The sequence below is a fragment of the Polyodon spathula genome, chromosome 7 (genome assembly GCF_017654505.1).
Source record: "Polyodon spathula isolate WHYD16114869_AA chromosome 7, ASM1765450v1, whole genome shotgun sequence".
In the NCBI taxonomy this organism is placed as follows: domain Eukaryota; kingdom Metazoa; phylum Chordata; class Actinopteri; order Acipenseriformes; family Polyodontidae; genus Polyodon; species Polyodon spathula.
In genome coordinates, this window is record NC_054540.1 from 53,020,821 (window position 1) to 53,034,874 (window position 14,054).

At 36.6% G+C, this 14,054-nt stretch overlaps 1 protein-coding gene across 7 annotated transcripts in view; it reads right to left on the bottom strand.

The window, feature by feature from the left end:
• LOC121318781 (ecto-NOX disulfide-thiol exchanger 2-like) overlaps nucleotides 1-14,054 on the bottom strand; it is a 127,370-nt gene that overhangs the window by 24,360 nt on the left and 88,956 nt on the right. For 5 of the 7 annotated variants that reach the window (XM_041255828.1, XM_041255827.1, XM_041255826.1 and 2 more), the window contains 3 exons: nucleotides 12,367-12,498; nucleotides 7,271-7,411; nucleotides 1,816-2,076 (listed from right to left, as the gene is read on the bottom strand). In XM_041255828.1, the coding sequence (XP_041111762.1) occupies nucleotides 1,816-2,076; nucleotides 7,271-7,411; nucleotides 12,367-12,498 (534 nt within the window). The remainder of the gene's footprint in view (nucleotides 1-1,815; nucleotides 2,077-7,270; nucleotides 7,412-12,366; nucleotides 12,499-14,054) is intronic. The other 2 variants (XM_041255832.1, XM_041255830.1) reach the window with 1 other exon arrangement.

Consider the following 14,054-nt stretch of genomic DNA (forward strand, 5'->3'; position numbering starts at 1 on the left):
ATGTAAATAGTTTTTTTGTTCTGAGCTTTCGTTTTTGATATACTGTATGAAGTTAGTGTTTTGGGTTACTTTCCAAAATGCATGAGTGTTTTTTTCTTCTGTCAAAATATGTAGTAACTCGACAGTACTTGCACACTTACGTTGTGCCTTCTTTCCTTTGCTGTCTTCCACAACGAAATCCCTATGGGCATGGGCACATTCTTCCGGGGTTTTTGTGTGGAGGCATTTTTGTACATTTTGTCACAATTCTGTATTAAATCCTCTGTATCTTAACTGTAGTACAGCTTTAAAGCCCACTAACAAGCCTCCATCCTGATTGTAATCTCATTTTAAATCTCGCAAGCAGAGTCTCCAATAGAAATACAGGAATGTGCTGTCACTCAGTAGTTGGGGTGGGTTTAATGTATTCAGAACAAATCAATGAAAGATGCAAGTCAGGAAGGTGGGACATTGCCCAGCAGCACTGGGAAAAGTATTTTTTGTAGTAGGTTTTATTTTTTAATGGAAAAAGGGTAGTCAATGTGAATAGATTAACCACTTCCACAGTTTTTCCATTTTTTTCCGGTGTTTATGGGCTATCCACCGATTTCATTTTTTTTTTTTTTTTTTTTTTTTTTTGTAGCGGGGGTGTTTTATCTGTTTTTTTCAGTTAAAACCGAAAATCAGAAGCCCTAATCATGTACAACTCCATCCCCCAATCCCTTTCCTTAACTATGCCAATAATCCCCTAGAGCCTTTCTCTGAAATACCAAGGATGAAAAGAATACAGCAATCCTTATCTAGCTGCAGGCAGAAAGACAGGTAGGCAGGTAAGCAGTCAGAAAGACTAACTGATAACTGGACAAGGGTAGACAGAATTTAGGGCAGGTTTGCACTGAGGAGCCAACATCTGCCATGGAAGGTTTATAACCCCCAATAATCGATACATATTTGATAAAGTGTAAAAATAAAAAGCAGGCTTATTTATGGACAGGCCTCTGCACAGCCATCAAATTGCAATTTTATTTATGGACTGCTCCTCATAGCTCACAACAGAAACAGTCCCAGCCCAGATGACAGAGCTCTGAAAAACCATAAATAATGCATGAATATTATTTGAGTGAATACCATTTTTAATAGCCTTTATGCAGCCAGGATATATGGCCCACAGTTTGCATACACGGAATGATTTAGAATGCCTACGGGAGTAGTCAAGTTGCTTAGAAAGAGATATGAGATAGGATAAGCATAAGAGGTTAGAGCCTAGATGGGCTGAAAATGGTTTTCCTCTTTTTCATAATGTACACCCTCTCTTTAACCAATTTATTATTCCCTACACTACTTAGCCTTTATCAGCTCAAACCCAACAGAGATAAGCAGCTGCAAAATCTACCCCATTCAGCCTTTCTGTACATCCCCTTCTGTCACATCATAGGCAGTGTATCCTAGTGAGAGGCACGGTAGGGTTAAACCTGCACAGATAGCCTTTGTTTTGAACAACAGGACCAACAGCATTCAGTTCAATTCAGCCCAACCAGGCACTTGCTTGTTACAGGGTTTGGCAATTATTTCTTCGAAACAACCATACAATGGAACTAGCATTTTGTTTTTGAACCAAACAAAAAGAAGTGCTCCAAGATCTGGGGAAGCTAAGGGATTGTGGCTGTAGTCGACTAGTAGTCTATTAGTCAAGCTTTTGTCTAGTTAACTAGCCCTTTACTGAATTCGTTGTCAGCTAGATGTTGCAGTCACAACCTTGTATTTGTGCTGGGATCACACTGAGTGTTGGCTTTATTCATTTATAAAAGAAAGCTTAAAGCGCATGTCAAGACCTACCTGACAGGAAGAGGGCCTTGTCTACTGTGTATTCCTCGGCGAAGCGAATGTGACAGAAGTTTTTCTTGCTTTTGCGAATGGCAATAATCTCCCCGCATTGCTCAAACACCTCCACAATGAGCTGCTCTGTAGCGTTTTCAGGCAAGCCCCCCACAAACACAGTCTTGCAGCCTGGGGGCCTCTGTCTGGTAGCAGGGGGGGGCAGATCTGCGGGAGGAACGAAGGGGCACACTGAGACCCTGCCATCGTGAATACCTGGGTCTGCAAACAAGTAAGCAAAGCAGAGCCAGAATATACAACCATGAAAAACAACTAGGTACTCACCACGACATTTATCAATAAAACAAATACCATGGTTTGTAAGAAATGACAAACCTATGCTCCTGGCATGTTTGAGACTTAAAGCTGGTTAGTTGCATTAGAGTATTGGTGGGGATATTTAAGAAGTCATAATATAGCCTGAAGCCAAGTTAATATACAGAATTATTATTTTTTTTAAACCCGACATGTCTGTGCATACATTTACATATGTATTTTATTTATGCAAATTAGCTTAATGATTTCAAACATGATATAAAATTAATATGAATATGCCTGTAAGTTGGATTACCAGAACTGAAAATAAATACAGAAATACACAGAAATGACTATATCAGGCCTGGCAGTGACCCAGGCAAACGAATGATATCCTTCTCTTCTTAATATACACCCTGCACCATTCAGGTGAATCTCTATTCCAGTTTATTGTACTGTTACTTTGTTTTCAGGCAAGTGTTAATGCCAATTTAAGCTCAACTGAAATAACAAAATAGCACTTTGGAACTGCTAATATCATCTTTAATATCTCAGAACCCAGAGGAGCACGGACATAATGAGGTAGAGGTATGAAACGGGCTGAAAAGTGCTTTGGCTTTGGAAGCCCTCTGTACGTTGTACATATCACATCCTTGGACCCAGGTATGCTGATGAGGGAATGCACTGGTTATTTGGATCCTGGCTATGAAGGGGACTACAGATATGAACAACACTCAAGTCTGGAATCTGGAGCTGATCGTGAATATTAGTAGTGGGGTTTAGCAGTCAAGAAACTGGCTGACGTTAAAACAAGCATATCAGTGACATTAATCCGCAGCTATCAGTAACATGTACAATTCTGTCACCATGACCTACATCCATTTCTTGCAGATTTACGTAAAAATACATACTGCCTCTAAAAGTGTATTAACTTGTGATCACAACTGGTGAAGCAGTTCTCAGAAGTGTGACATGTACATGGCCACCTCTATATTCCTACACCTCTCCAACCAAAGACAGCAGAACAAAACACACCCTGTCTAAAAATTAAAAAAAAGAAAAAGAAAACTACAAACTAGTCAAGGTTACATTTAATTCTAATTGCCTAAAGCTTAACACAGCTCTCTGTACACATTAAAAAGTTGATGTAGGCGTTTTAGATCTAAAAACCTGTCCTGTCTGATTCCTTTGAGGCTGTACTTACATGTCTATAAAGTATGGATCACTATCCACTCACTACCTCATGAATAATCAAGAGTGCACCTGTTATTGTACTTCACTTATATTTACAGAAAATCTTTTAATTACACCCCCACCCCCAATGAAGTGCAATGTTGCCAAAATAAAAAACAACTCAATATCTATACCAGCACTGCTACCTGACAACTTTTTCCAGGAAACATTTTTGAGTTTTATAGAAAGGCTGAAACATGCAACTCTAACAGGGCCTGTCCAGTGAACAAATTGACCAAGCATTGAGGAGCTAAAAAACTGTTAGTGCTAAAAATACTAATCACAGGTCAGTAAAATGCTATCCAGCACAACGGTTTGATTTACTTACTGTATTTTTTTATTTAACACAAATTATTTGCATTAAGGCTGGCATACAAACGTACTACAGCTTCCCACAATTTAGCATGGTACTTCCCCCACACCCAAACTGTACATACACAGTCTAACAAAAAAAAAACTTTTAATCTGGATCAAAGTGATCCGGATTTTGTAATCGAGATTATTTTTTATCCGGATCATTCTGATCCTTTCCTTTTTTTAAATTTTTTATTTTTTATTTTTTTTTACAGGCCTTATTTATGATATAACCTAATTTAACATAAGAAACAAGATTGTAGCAATAACGATTAATACACAATTTTGTTTTATATATATTTTTTAAATAGTCGGTTATTATATTTATGCCTACTTAGCAGAAATTAAATAACTACATTTAAATTGAATAAAAATAAAACATTTTAAATAAAGGACATGTGTTTTTAGAACTCTTCCTAGTCGGCCAGGAGTCCAGCACCTCTCAGATCTCCCCTTTAAATTCTGAAAAACCCAACTGCAACATTTAAATCGTGATTAGAAGTGCGATCGGATTACCAAAACAAAATCCGGATCACAGTAATCCCGGTCACGTTTCGATGATTTGAAAAACACAATTGCACAATATAATCCAGATCAAAACACAGAAATCCGATTACCAAAGTTTTGAAAAACCGGCCCCTGTACTACAGTTGGATGAATTAAGTGTGATGCCTTAAATACTCCCCCATTTTGGACAATATTCAATCTGGATTGTTTGTTTATTTTCTTTACATCATAGAAATTGCAGTGCAATTTTGTTCAGTTTAGTTTGTTCCCTCAAGGTTGTTAAAAAATCATTTAAATCTCCATGAGCTCTACTTAGTTTCTTCGTTAAGAATGAGTTTTTTCCCCATCGCCTAGCTTATTTGACAGAGAGCCAAAACCATATATCACTCCTGTAATTACACAGCTATTTGTTGTCAGGAGTTTTTCCATTTTGATGGCCACTTAACCTCTGAAAAGCTTACAGATTCCTAGGTAACTTGGTCATTTGGCCAGTTGTCAGCGAGCAAGCATTCAACAGATTGTTGTGTCTTGGGGTGTATAGTGGGGTCAAGGCAGACTAAGATCATGAGACATTAATGCAACACTTTTTTGTAATGCTAACATAAGTTTCCTGTTGACCTAAAACATAATACTGTGTTCTGTTAGGGGTTGGGTGGGGTAAGGTAAGGATTTCTGTTTAAAAAATCTCAAGATTGCTATTTATTGCACAACAATGGCCATGTCAAAAACAACAAACAAGCTCTTGTAACAATGCCCGCCCTGTGAGACTGCAGGCAATAATTTACCCTACAGCACTTCCCATACTGTGCCCCACACTGGCTTGATTCAATTTCCTCTCTTCTGCTAAATCTTGAGAGTCAATGAAAATTCTCATGCAAAGCAGAAATAGCATCGTGAAAGCTGTCACAAAATAAGTTTCCACAATGCATAGATTTCTGAAAAGCTAATGTGCTTTAGAAAAAAACCCAAAGCATTTGTATACTTAACACTGAATTGAATGAAATGCTGTGCGACATGTCCAGCATTGCCTTAGACACCAAAGAAACCTTTTTCAACACGAAGGTCAATTACAGGGCTTGTAATAGGGACATTTTGGACCTAACACATTCGGAGAAGTACCATACGTGCAGTGTTTAAAAAATAATGCCTTTCCTTCAGAAGAGGCAGTGACTCCCACAAGGACCCATGTCATGCCAGGTAAGGCTCCAGTGAAGGCCCAAAGTTTTTCTACTCATAATGATTTATGCTCTATCTTTCATCTTTACAAATCCAACTCTGCGGAACCTACACGTGTTAGGCTATGTACAATGTAAACTTGGGTTTCCAGTTTATCATAATACCCAAGGTTAGGGTTTCCAGATTTCAAGGGTGAAAAACCGGGACATTTTTTTTTTTCATCAATTCAATTAAAGCTGTAGCAACTCTTATGCAATTAAAATAAATCATGGTCCAGGAAGTTAAATAGAACATAATTTATTAAACATAAAACCTAATCAGAATTATAAAACAAGTAATCCATATATTCCTTTGTTTTGTTTCCTTATGCTGTCAACTTGCTGAGCACGCTGCTACACTTTTGTACTGATGAACAATGTGAATACAAACTAGTAAAAACGGGACGATTTAACAATTGTACTGTTCCTGACTGGGACAAAACATGAAGGCTGAAAACTAGGACATTCCCAGTCTCTCCGGGACGTCTGGTAAACCTACCCAAGGTAACATTAGTTAGTCAAAGATTATTTATAATCTTGTGAAACCAGCTGTAAGTATTTATTTGCTGAAATGGCTGTATAATATTAGAACTACATTATTAAAAAATGATAATAAAATAATTATATATTACAATTAAAGTTAAGTATTAATCCCTCTATTGCACAGAAACCACACCTTTAGACCACAGAACCTTTTTGCCTCATTCAATTAATGTGATGGTTTAAAATGTTGGAAAAGAGGATGCTGTGCCCCACTCTACTGACTTGAAATGGGACTGAAAGTAGGATATTTTTGATAGAGTTGTTTCTAACTTTATATGAATTTGAAAATGCGCAATACTGCTTTGATTTTAAAGCCAAAACATTTGCCACAGCCACCTGTGTTTCAACAGAACCACCCTCCCCCCACTCCTTTTTTTTAATTCCACCCAGATGTGCTCCGTCTTTGAAAGGAACGGATAAAGAGTGACAACCTTTACCTGTCTGATTGTGGAAAAGCCTGGGTCTGGAAGAAACAAAACTGTGGCTGGAAAAGCTCAGTGGAGAGAATTAGATCACTTGTTCCAAACCATAAATTATACATTTTTGGTGCATGTGCAATATGTCAATAATGGGATGTGATGGTTACAGGATCTCACTCAATAATGCATTGGCCATAGTAGGTACAGGCATTGAAAAAGGGATCCATGGAACAATGGTCCACACATAATAGCATACAGCTATGGTTAAAATTTTGCATCACTCTATAGAATGAACTAATTTTGCTTCATAAATTCTAATGAAACCTGATGAACAACGTTACATTAACATTTTGAATTACACACAGATTTGTAGTTTTCTATATAAAAACTGACAAATTGAAAAAGGTGACATTTTGAAATCTAACATGAAATAATGAACTACTATCATGGCTTCTGGTAGACTTTTTCAATGTCACTTTGTAATTTCTTTGATTACCTGATGTTAAATAAAACATCTAAAATTAAATTATGTTCATATATATATATATATATATATATTTTTTTTTTTACATTGTCTCAATCCTAAAATTCTAGGTGATGCTAAACTTTTGACCATAGCTGTGGATGCACTCCAATACAAATTCTGATGACCTTTTACAGCAAGGGCTTGGATTTGGGTTAAAATGTAATTCTCCACTCAAAGCCTACAGTATTGGATTTGAATCAGAACTTCCACTCAAAAGCTATATGCAGTATACCAAAACAATCCAACCTCTCAGAGACTTTTCAGAGCTGGAATATAGAACACGAGGCGGAGGAAGAAGTAGTTTATTTGGATTTTAGGTTCAAGGGTTTTGAAGAGTGTTAGTAGTAATAATGAAGGCAGCTTACTTGGGTTTGAAGGGAAAAGGGTACAGCTCTTGCAGTGAATGATCTCCTTCACAACTGGCATATCCTGTGAGACTCCTAGTCCAGGCATCATAGGGTTCATTGGAGCAATCCCAGTCATCATCCCAAGGCCAGGGTCGAAGTCTACAGAGAGAAGTGATGTAGTGAGAATAAAAGCAACAACTACCTGTACCACTGAAGAGACACTATTAATTCTGATTTTATTTACAGTATACTGGAGTTTGGGAATCATTTATTTTCCTCATTGTAATAAGATAAAACAAATGGGGGGGTGGGGTGGGGGGTATATGAAAGACTTGTATCCAGCTGTCAAGTTTTTATGTTTTCTATATAGCCAGATTTCACTTTAAAAAATGACCACCTGACCATCAAGGTGGTATGATGCAATAAATCAATTTTTCATGACTTTTACACTTATATATTACATATACACTTCAAAAATCAGTAATAACCATTTGAGACATCAATTAGAAATGTGATAGACAGTCTACAGCTGTGCTACAATAAGTGATGTTGGGAGTTGAGCCCAACATGAACTGGAAAAAAAAAGTATAATGGAAAATACAAAGCCAATTGCTTTATTGGGAAGTTATCCAGAAAAAAAAAAAAATTTTAAACATATGTTTTTTTAATACCGTTCATCAGATTCTTTCCCATGTAATGTTAAAAAATAAATTTCCTGTCTTTTATATAATACAATTTACATATAATGAGCCAGCCATCAATCAGTTATGGGCAAGACATTGGAGTCTCTCCTGAGGGGATTCATCAAGTTTATTCTATCATGACCTGTGCACTACACACATGTGAAAATTTTGAATAATTCCACATACAGCGTTTCAAAGAGTTCCTGCTCACTGCTAGACAGAGCAAAGTAAAACTTTTTGGAGGATGTTTCTCAATTAAACTTTCCATTCCAACAAGTTGACATGGCTTATGGTTTTTGATTTTAAAATCAAGTAAAATAACTTTGATGTTGGCATGTAGCACTAACATTACTGCCTGTAGATAGGCTCACAAGGTGGATGCTACCTGACGTATGAGTATGTACTCTGACTGCCACCCTACGACGCAAATTAATAAATCCAATATGCAGAGTGTGGTCATTTCACTGAGAAGCCTCTGGAATTCTAGTTAATGTCTATCCTGGTAAAATATATAAAAAAATGAAAATGCAATATACAGTCTAGTACATTGGAGATCAGGGATTCACATTTGGCTGCCTATATTACCCCCACATACAAGCCAAAATAAGGTTATAACCAAGGCAAGTAGGAACCTGTGGACATTTTCCACAGATTCCTACTTCACACGGTTGTAACCTTAAAACTTATAAAATCTCACTTTAAGGCCATTTCACTTTCAGACCAGACAGATTTAATGTGGAAGAAGTGAGTTTTAAATGTTAGCAGAGTTTTTTGGGCAGACTGAATTTTGGGAAAAAAGATGCAAAATTAAATATACCCAATTCTGAAAGACAAAAACAGATAGGAAACGTTTGCTCGTATAACCAGAATCAAAAGCAAATTAGGACTTATATCACAGATTTAATCAATTATAGTTAAAAAGTCAAGATAGAAATGTGATACACTAAAACAGTGGTATTCAATTCTATTCACTGGAGGGCCAGATAAGGCAATGTCTGTAATGGAATGCTATTAAAACTGCATGTTATTAATCTTAATTTTATTAAAACTATGACAGGAAAATCTAAATTTCATTTATTTTTGTCTAAAATGTTGGCACTCCCAAAATGACTGCAGACCGAGAATGCAAGTTAAGTAATGAAAGCCTGTCAATCAGTGGCGGCTAAGGGGGGCTACACCCCGCTTGGTGCGGGCATGCATAAAATACATTCACATCATTTTCCATGTCAGAAGTGGACCAGGTTCCACAGAGGGGTAATTTGGAGAAGTTAAATAACCTCCAATTGAAGAACACTGCACTAAAGGGTTGATTTGATCAACTGATATCCCATCTGGATGAGCTACAGCTGGCTTTTATTAGAGCATATTACAGCACCGAGGAATCACTTTGGAGGGCATCAACCACTTCTAACTAAAAAAACAAGTGATAGATGCAATCCAGGAGGATCCCCCAGCGCTTAAAAATGCTCTAAATAAAAAAAATTCAATCCCACAATGCAAAATCCTTTGGAAATATGAGGTCAGTTATTGCTGCAGCTAAACACATCAACAACAAGGGCCACAGTCTTACCAGCAAGAGACAACTGTAAATAAATTTTGCAGTCAATTGATCTGCAGTTGCTTGTCTGTTTTGCCTTGTACTTCGAATTAACCCTAAGCATGCTGGGATGTAACTTGCTTAACGCGTGAGCCACACCTGTGTGGAAGCCCTTGCTTTCAATATACTTGGTGTCCCTCATTTACCCAGGTGTTTAAATGTTTTTGTCCACTACGTGTATACCATACATGTCAACTGCTCTAGTCTTGACTTTACCAATAGGTGTTTAAACAGTTCTAAGTGAGGGAAGTGTTAAAACATCATGGTGGGGCTGCTGGCCGTAATAAAAATGTAAAAGAAAATGTTTTTCTAATTGCACTTATTAATCTAATGGTCTGAATATTGCTGGTGCCTCTGTTAAGATGTGTGAGCTCTGAGGATCCCTGCTGGTAAAATAAATAAAGTAAAACAAATTAAAAGGGAGACTAAAAAAAGGTTCAGCAAAAAACACTTTCCTTGGGTAACTCTGCGGTATCCCTGTGGAGGATTTAGCAGGAAAAAAATTGAATATCTGGGAGGTGACCTTTCATTGGCTCGATCAGAAATGAAGCGCTTGATTAAATATTTGATTGATTTTTACATGAAGCTGGGAAGAGAGTGGTAGAGAAGACAGCAGCTTATCTTAAATAATGTCTGCCAATAAGTTATCTCCACGGCACTTCTGATACATTTTCAGATTTCTGCAAGTAAGACTGGACCAAATCAGGCGAAAACAATTCCATCAAAAACAGAGAAAATGATTTGTCAATTCTTTATCCCGAGCTGAATAAGGAAACTGCTGAGGCAGCACTTGGTTGGTTTTAATGGTTGCTGTAATACAGGCTGACTGGGATAGAGCAGCTGGACTCCAAGTGATTAATGGGATGGTGAAATGCACTCCAAGATCAAACTAATTGGGGTCTAATGAACTGCCCTCATATTACACACTATAGCTGTACCGTTCATTACCTCTGGGGCACCTGAGCAATATCTGACATTGCCACTTCACAGTTTTGCAACTGGCCTATCTGTATCAGGACCAGAGGGTCACTGGTTGAAACCTTCTCTGTATAGTCTGCATAAGCAGCATCCAGGACAGTTATCAGTCAGATTCTAGTATCGCATCCCCTCACCCCTTTTTTTCAAGCATCGATATTTCTCTTAGGTGCCATTATTTCATTATTTACAAACCGCTTTTCAGTATAAATTCCTGAATAGTTTCATGAAAAAGGACAATTTTTACTGAACGTTCACACAAAATCCAAAAGACATGAACTAAGATCATTTAAAAAAAGACATTTTGTGTGTGTGTATATATATATATATATATATATATATATATATATATATATATATATATATATATATATATATATATATATATATATATATATTCAATTAATTGAACTATACATAACTGTAATGAACGTGTATGATCGCGCTTCAAGAGAATCCGAAATATTTTCAAACACGGGATAGTTCGTCTTGGAATATGTGTACATATAAATTTCCTCCAAAGTTTAAACAAAATGCAGGAGATCTTTTGACAGCAACACCCGTCTCATGAATCCACAGTCAATACAGTTATTATTAAAAAAAAAAAAAATTATTACAAATGCATATTTTAAAAGACGGAAGCAAAACCGCTAACGCCAACAGGTCTTCATCAGAGCACAAGAGAGGTGTCTCCTCCCTCTATATAACATTATATCTTACAGGTGATCAATGACCACACCAAGGTGAATCAGTCAATTACAAAGAGAATACCAAATTATTAATTGAATCACAAAGAGGATATCCATAAAGCTTGTTATACAGTAAGAAAAGCCACATACCACTATTGCTCCTCCCTTATCCGCAGGTTTAATAGTAATATCATTGTTCAAGTTCAATTGTCTTACAGCCAACTGTTCTGCTTTTGTTAAATTAAAGTGTATAGGACAGGGTTTTTTCTTTAGTAATGTCTTAATGTCCAAGTTCACCAAGTTAGAATATGTAACTATACTATCATTCAAGTTCATATTTGGTAAAACAAAACAAAACAAAAAAAAAACTACTTATTTTTAAATGTAGTTGTTTGATCTTCATTGGGCAGATCTTATACAAAATTCCCTTTTGAAAGTTTGAAATAATTTTTTTAATGCAACTGGCGTGTAAGTCTGAAACAGTCTACCTTTAAACCCAACACAATTATGTACTATCTGCTATACTATTGTTCTGTGTAATTAAATGCTTCTATACCTAAAGATTTGCACTCAATGGTTTAAAGATATAGACCTAATTTAACTTGAACTACGTATACATACATACTACTTGTATGTATGTATGTATGTATGTATGGTTGTATGGTTGTATGTATGTTCAATTAATGAGATACTTGATTGATCAGTAAAACGGTTCACATCTGTTTACTCAAATTATAACGGCCAGAAATTTCATTTTTTCCTCCATAACGTGGTGCAGAAACAAATTCCTGGTTCTGTGGGATCTAATCTTGGCTTTAAAGACTAAATCAGTCTTTATGAAAACTCACTAGAACAGAACGCACAGAGCATTTGTTTTTTTGAAGGGCATCCTAATGACACACTGCACCCATCCATCTTCAGTACATTCCTTTTATAGACCAATCCTGACCTTCAAAGTAACCACCCCCTCTCTCTGTCTCATATTGTACATCCTGTTAAAGACGGTGATCTGTATCTTAATGATTACCAGCACTTTGAAAGCGGCAAAGGTGACAGGTTTGACAGAGGATTGACAGTGGTGGAGATGAAAGCCCCTCTAACAGTGTTTGTATTAGTAGAATACTCTCAACATTCTAGCTGTCCAAGGACTTGACAAAAATCAAATCTTACCTGACATAAGAGGTTGTCCAGTCATGCCCATTGGAGCCATGCCAAGGTTGTTCATGGCTGTTGCCCAGGCTCCTGGGTCTGACATTGGCATTCCCATTGGGCTTGAGTCCATTGCCATATTCCGGATTCCTTCTGCAACACCGAAAAAAAAGCAAGCAAACTTTAGGCCACCCTATTCACATCCTGCAGTGCTAACTAACAAAAGCCTTAACTCAGCTCAGCCACCAAGGAATCGTTGCTTGAGATACCATAAATTTTGAGCTATACCATTTTTTTTTTTTTATATATATTTCTACTTTATAAAATTAAACTGTGGTTAACTTACAGCTGTACAACCTGTTCAATGTACAGATCTGTTTGGCTTCATCTGAAAATTGTCATTTTAAAGGCATTTTAATAAAACTTAACCGAAGTGTAAGATTTCTTATCTCTTATTAGCATTATCATCACTAGACTCTTCTCTTCTGTAGAAGATCTTATGGTTCTTTCATTGTATTTTACACTTGAATTTGGAATATGCAAATATTTTAGACAATACTATAGATTTCAAAGTTGCATCACAGAAGCAAATCATACCAAGTGATTTACCCGAGTCTCATTAACATAAAAAATAATAATTCATGCAGTGTCCATAGCAGAACACTTTTGTGAAAGACAGTTATGACCACAGATATCTTACCATATTTATACATCTACAAACTAAACCTGTAAAACTAGGCTTATAGAAAATCAACAAGGAAACTCCACACATCCAAGGCATTAAAACAACCCCAGACATTCCAAAACTGCTTCCTGCAAACCATAGATTATTTCCAAATGAAATAATCATAAGCATACCCCATAGGACTAGGAAAAGCAAAAATCACTAAAACTTCGTGACGGATATTTACCCTGATAATCTGTGCTCATTAAAAGGTGACTTTACCACTAAATAGCCAGTTCCAAACTGCCACATCTCAAATGCAATTTCTAAAGTAGATAGAAATGTGGAATGTATACCATATACAAGTGGAAGTAGTTATGTACACATATACACCTACACATATTGTAAAAAGCATCTGCTATATGTATGTACAGAAACTACTGTAGTAGGTGATTACAATTTAATACAGCAGCGAGAGGCCATTTAGAATTGTCATTGTATTCAAATGAGAGAACGCTTGAAGTAATTAAACCAATATTTTTCTTAGCAGGTGAAAACTAGAGATCAAAATGTACTTATATAGATATTAAAACACCATTAATCAATCTATCCAAGCAGAAACTTTACTCGGTACATAAGACATACAAAGAAGTGAATGTTAATATGCAGATTGTTAATTATGTTTTGGCTCTGACAGTATGTTACTTCTGTGTTGGCTCCGCATTCAAATCAGTAAATGAATGGCTTTTCTGAAACAAAACTGGCTGATGTACACATTTATATAAAAAAGCCATAACACTGTAAGCACTACTGTCACTGCTAATGCGGTTTTCAGACACAGCCCGTGGCATTAAAGCTCCCATTGCCCTGTAAAAGTTAAAAGCTAGTTAAATTGTTTTGCCACAGCTGCCTCGCTGCTGTAATGAAGGGGTAATACAGTTACCTTTGCTCCCCCCACACCCACGGCAAGCTAATTATATTCCCATTTCTGTAACTATGACAAAGACATGAGAAAAAGCAGCTGCCGTTGTTAAAGCAGGCTGAC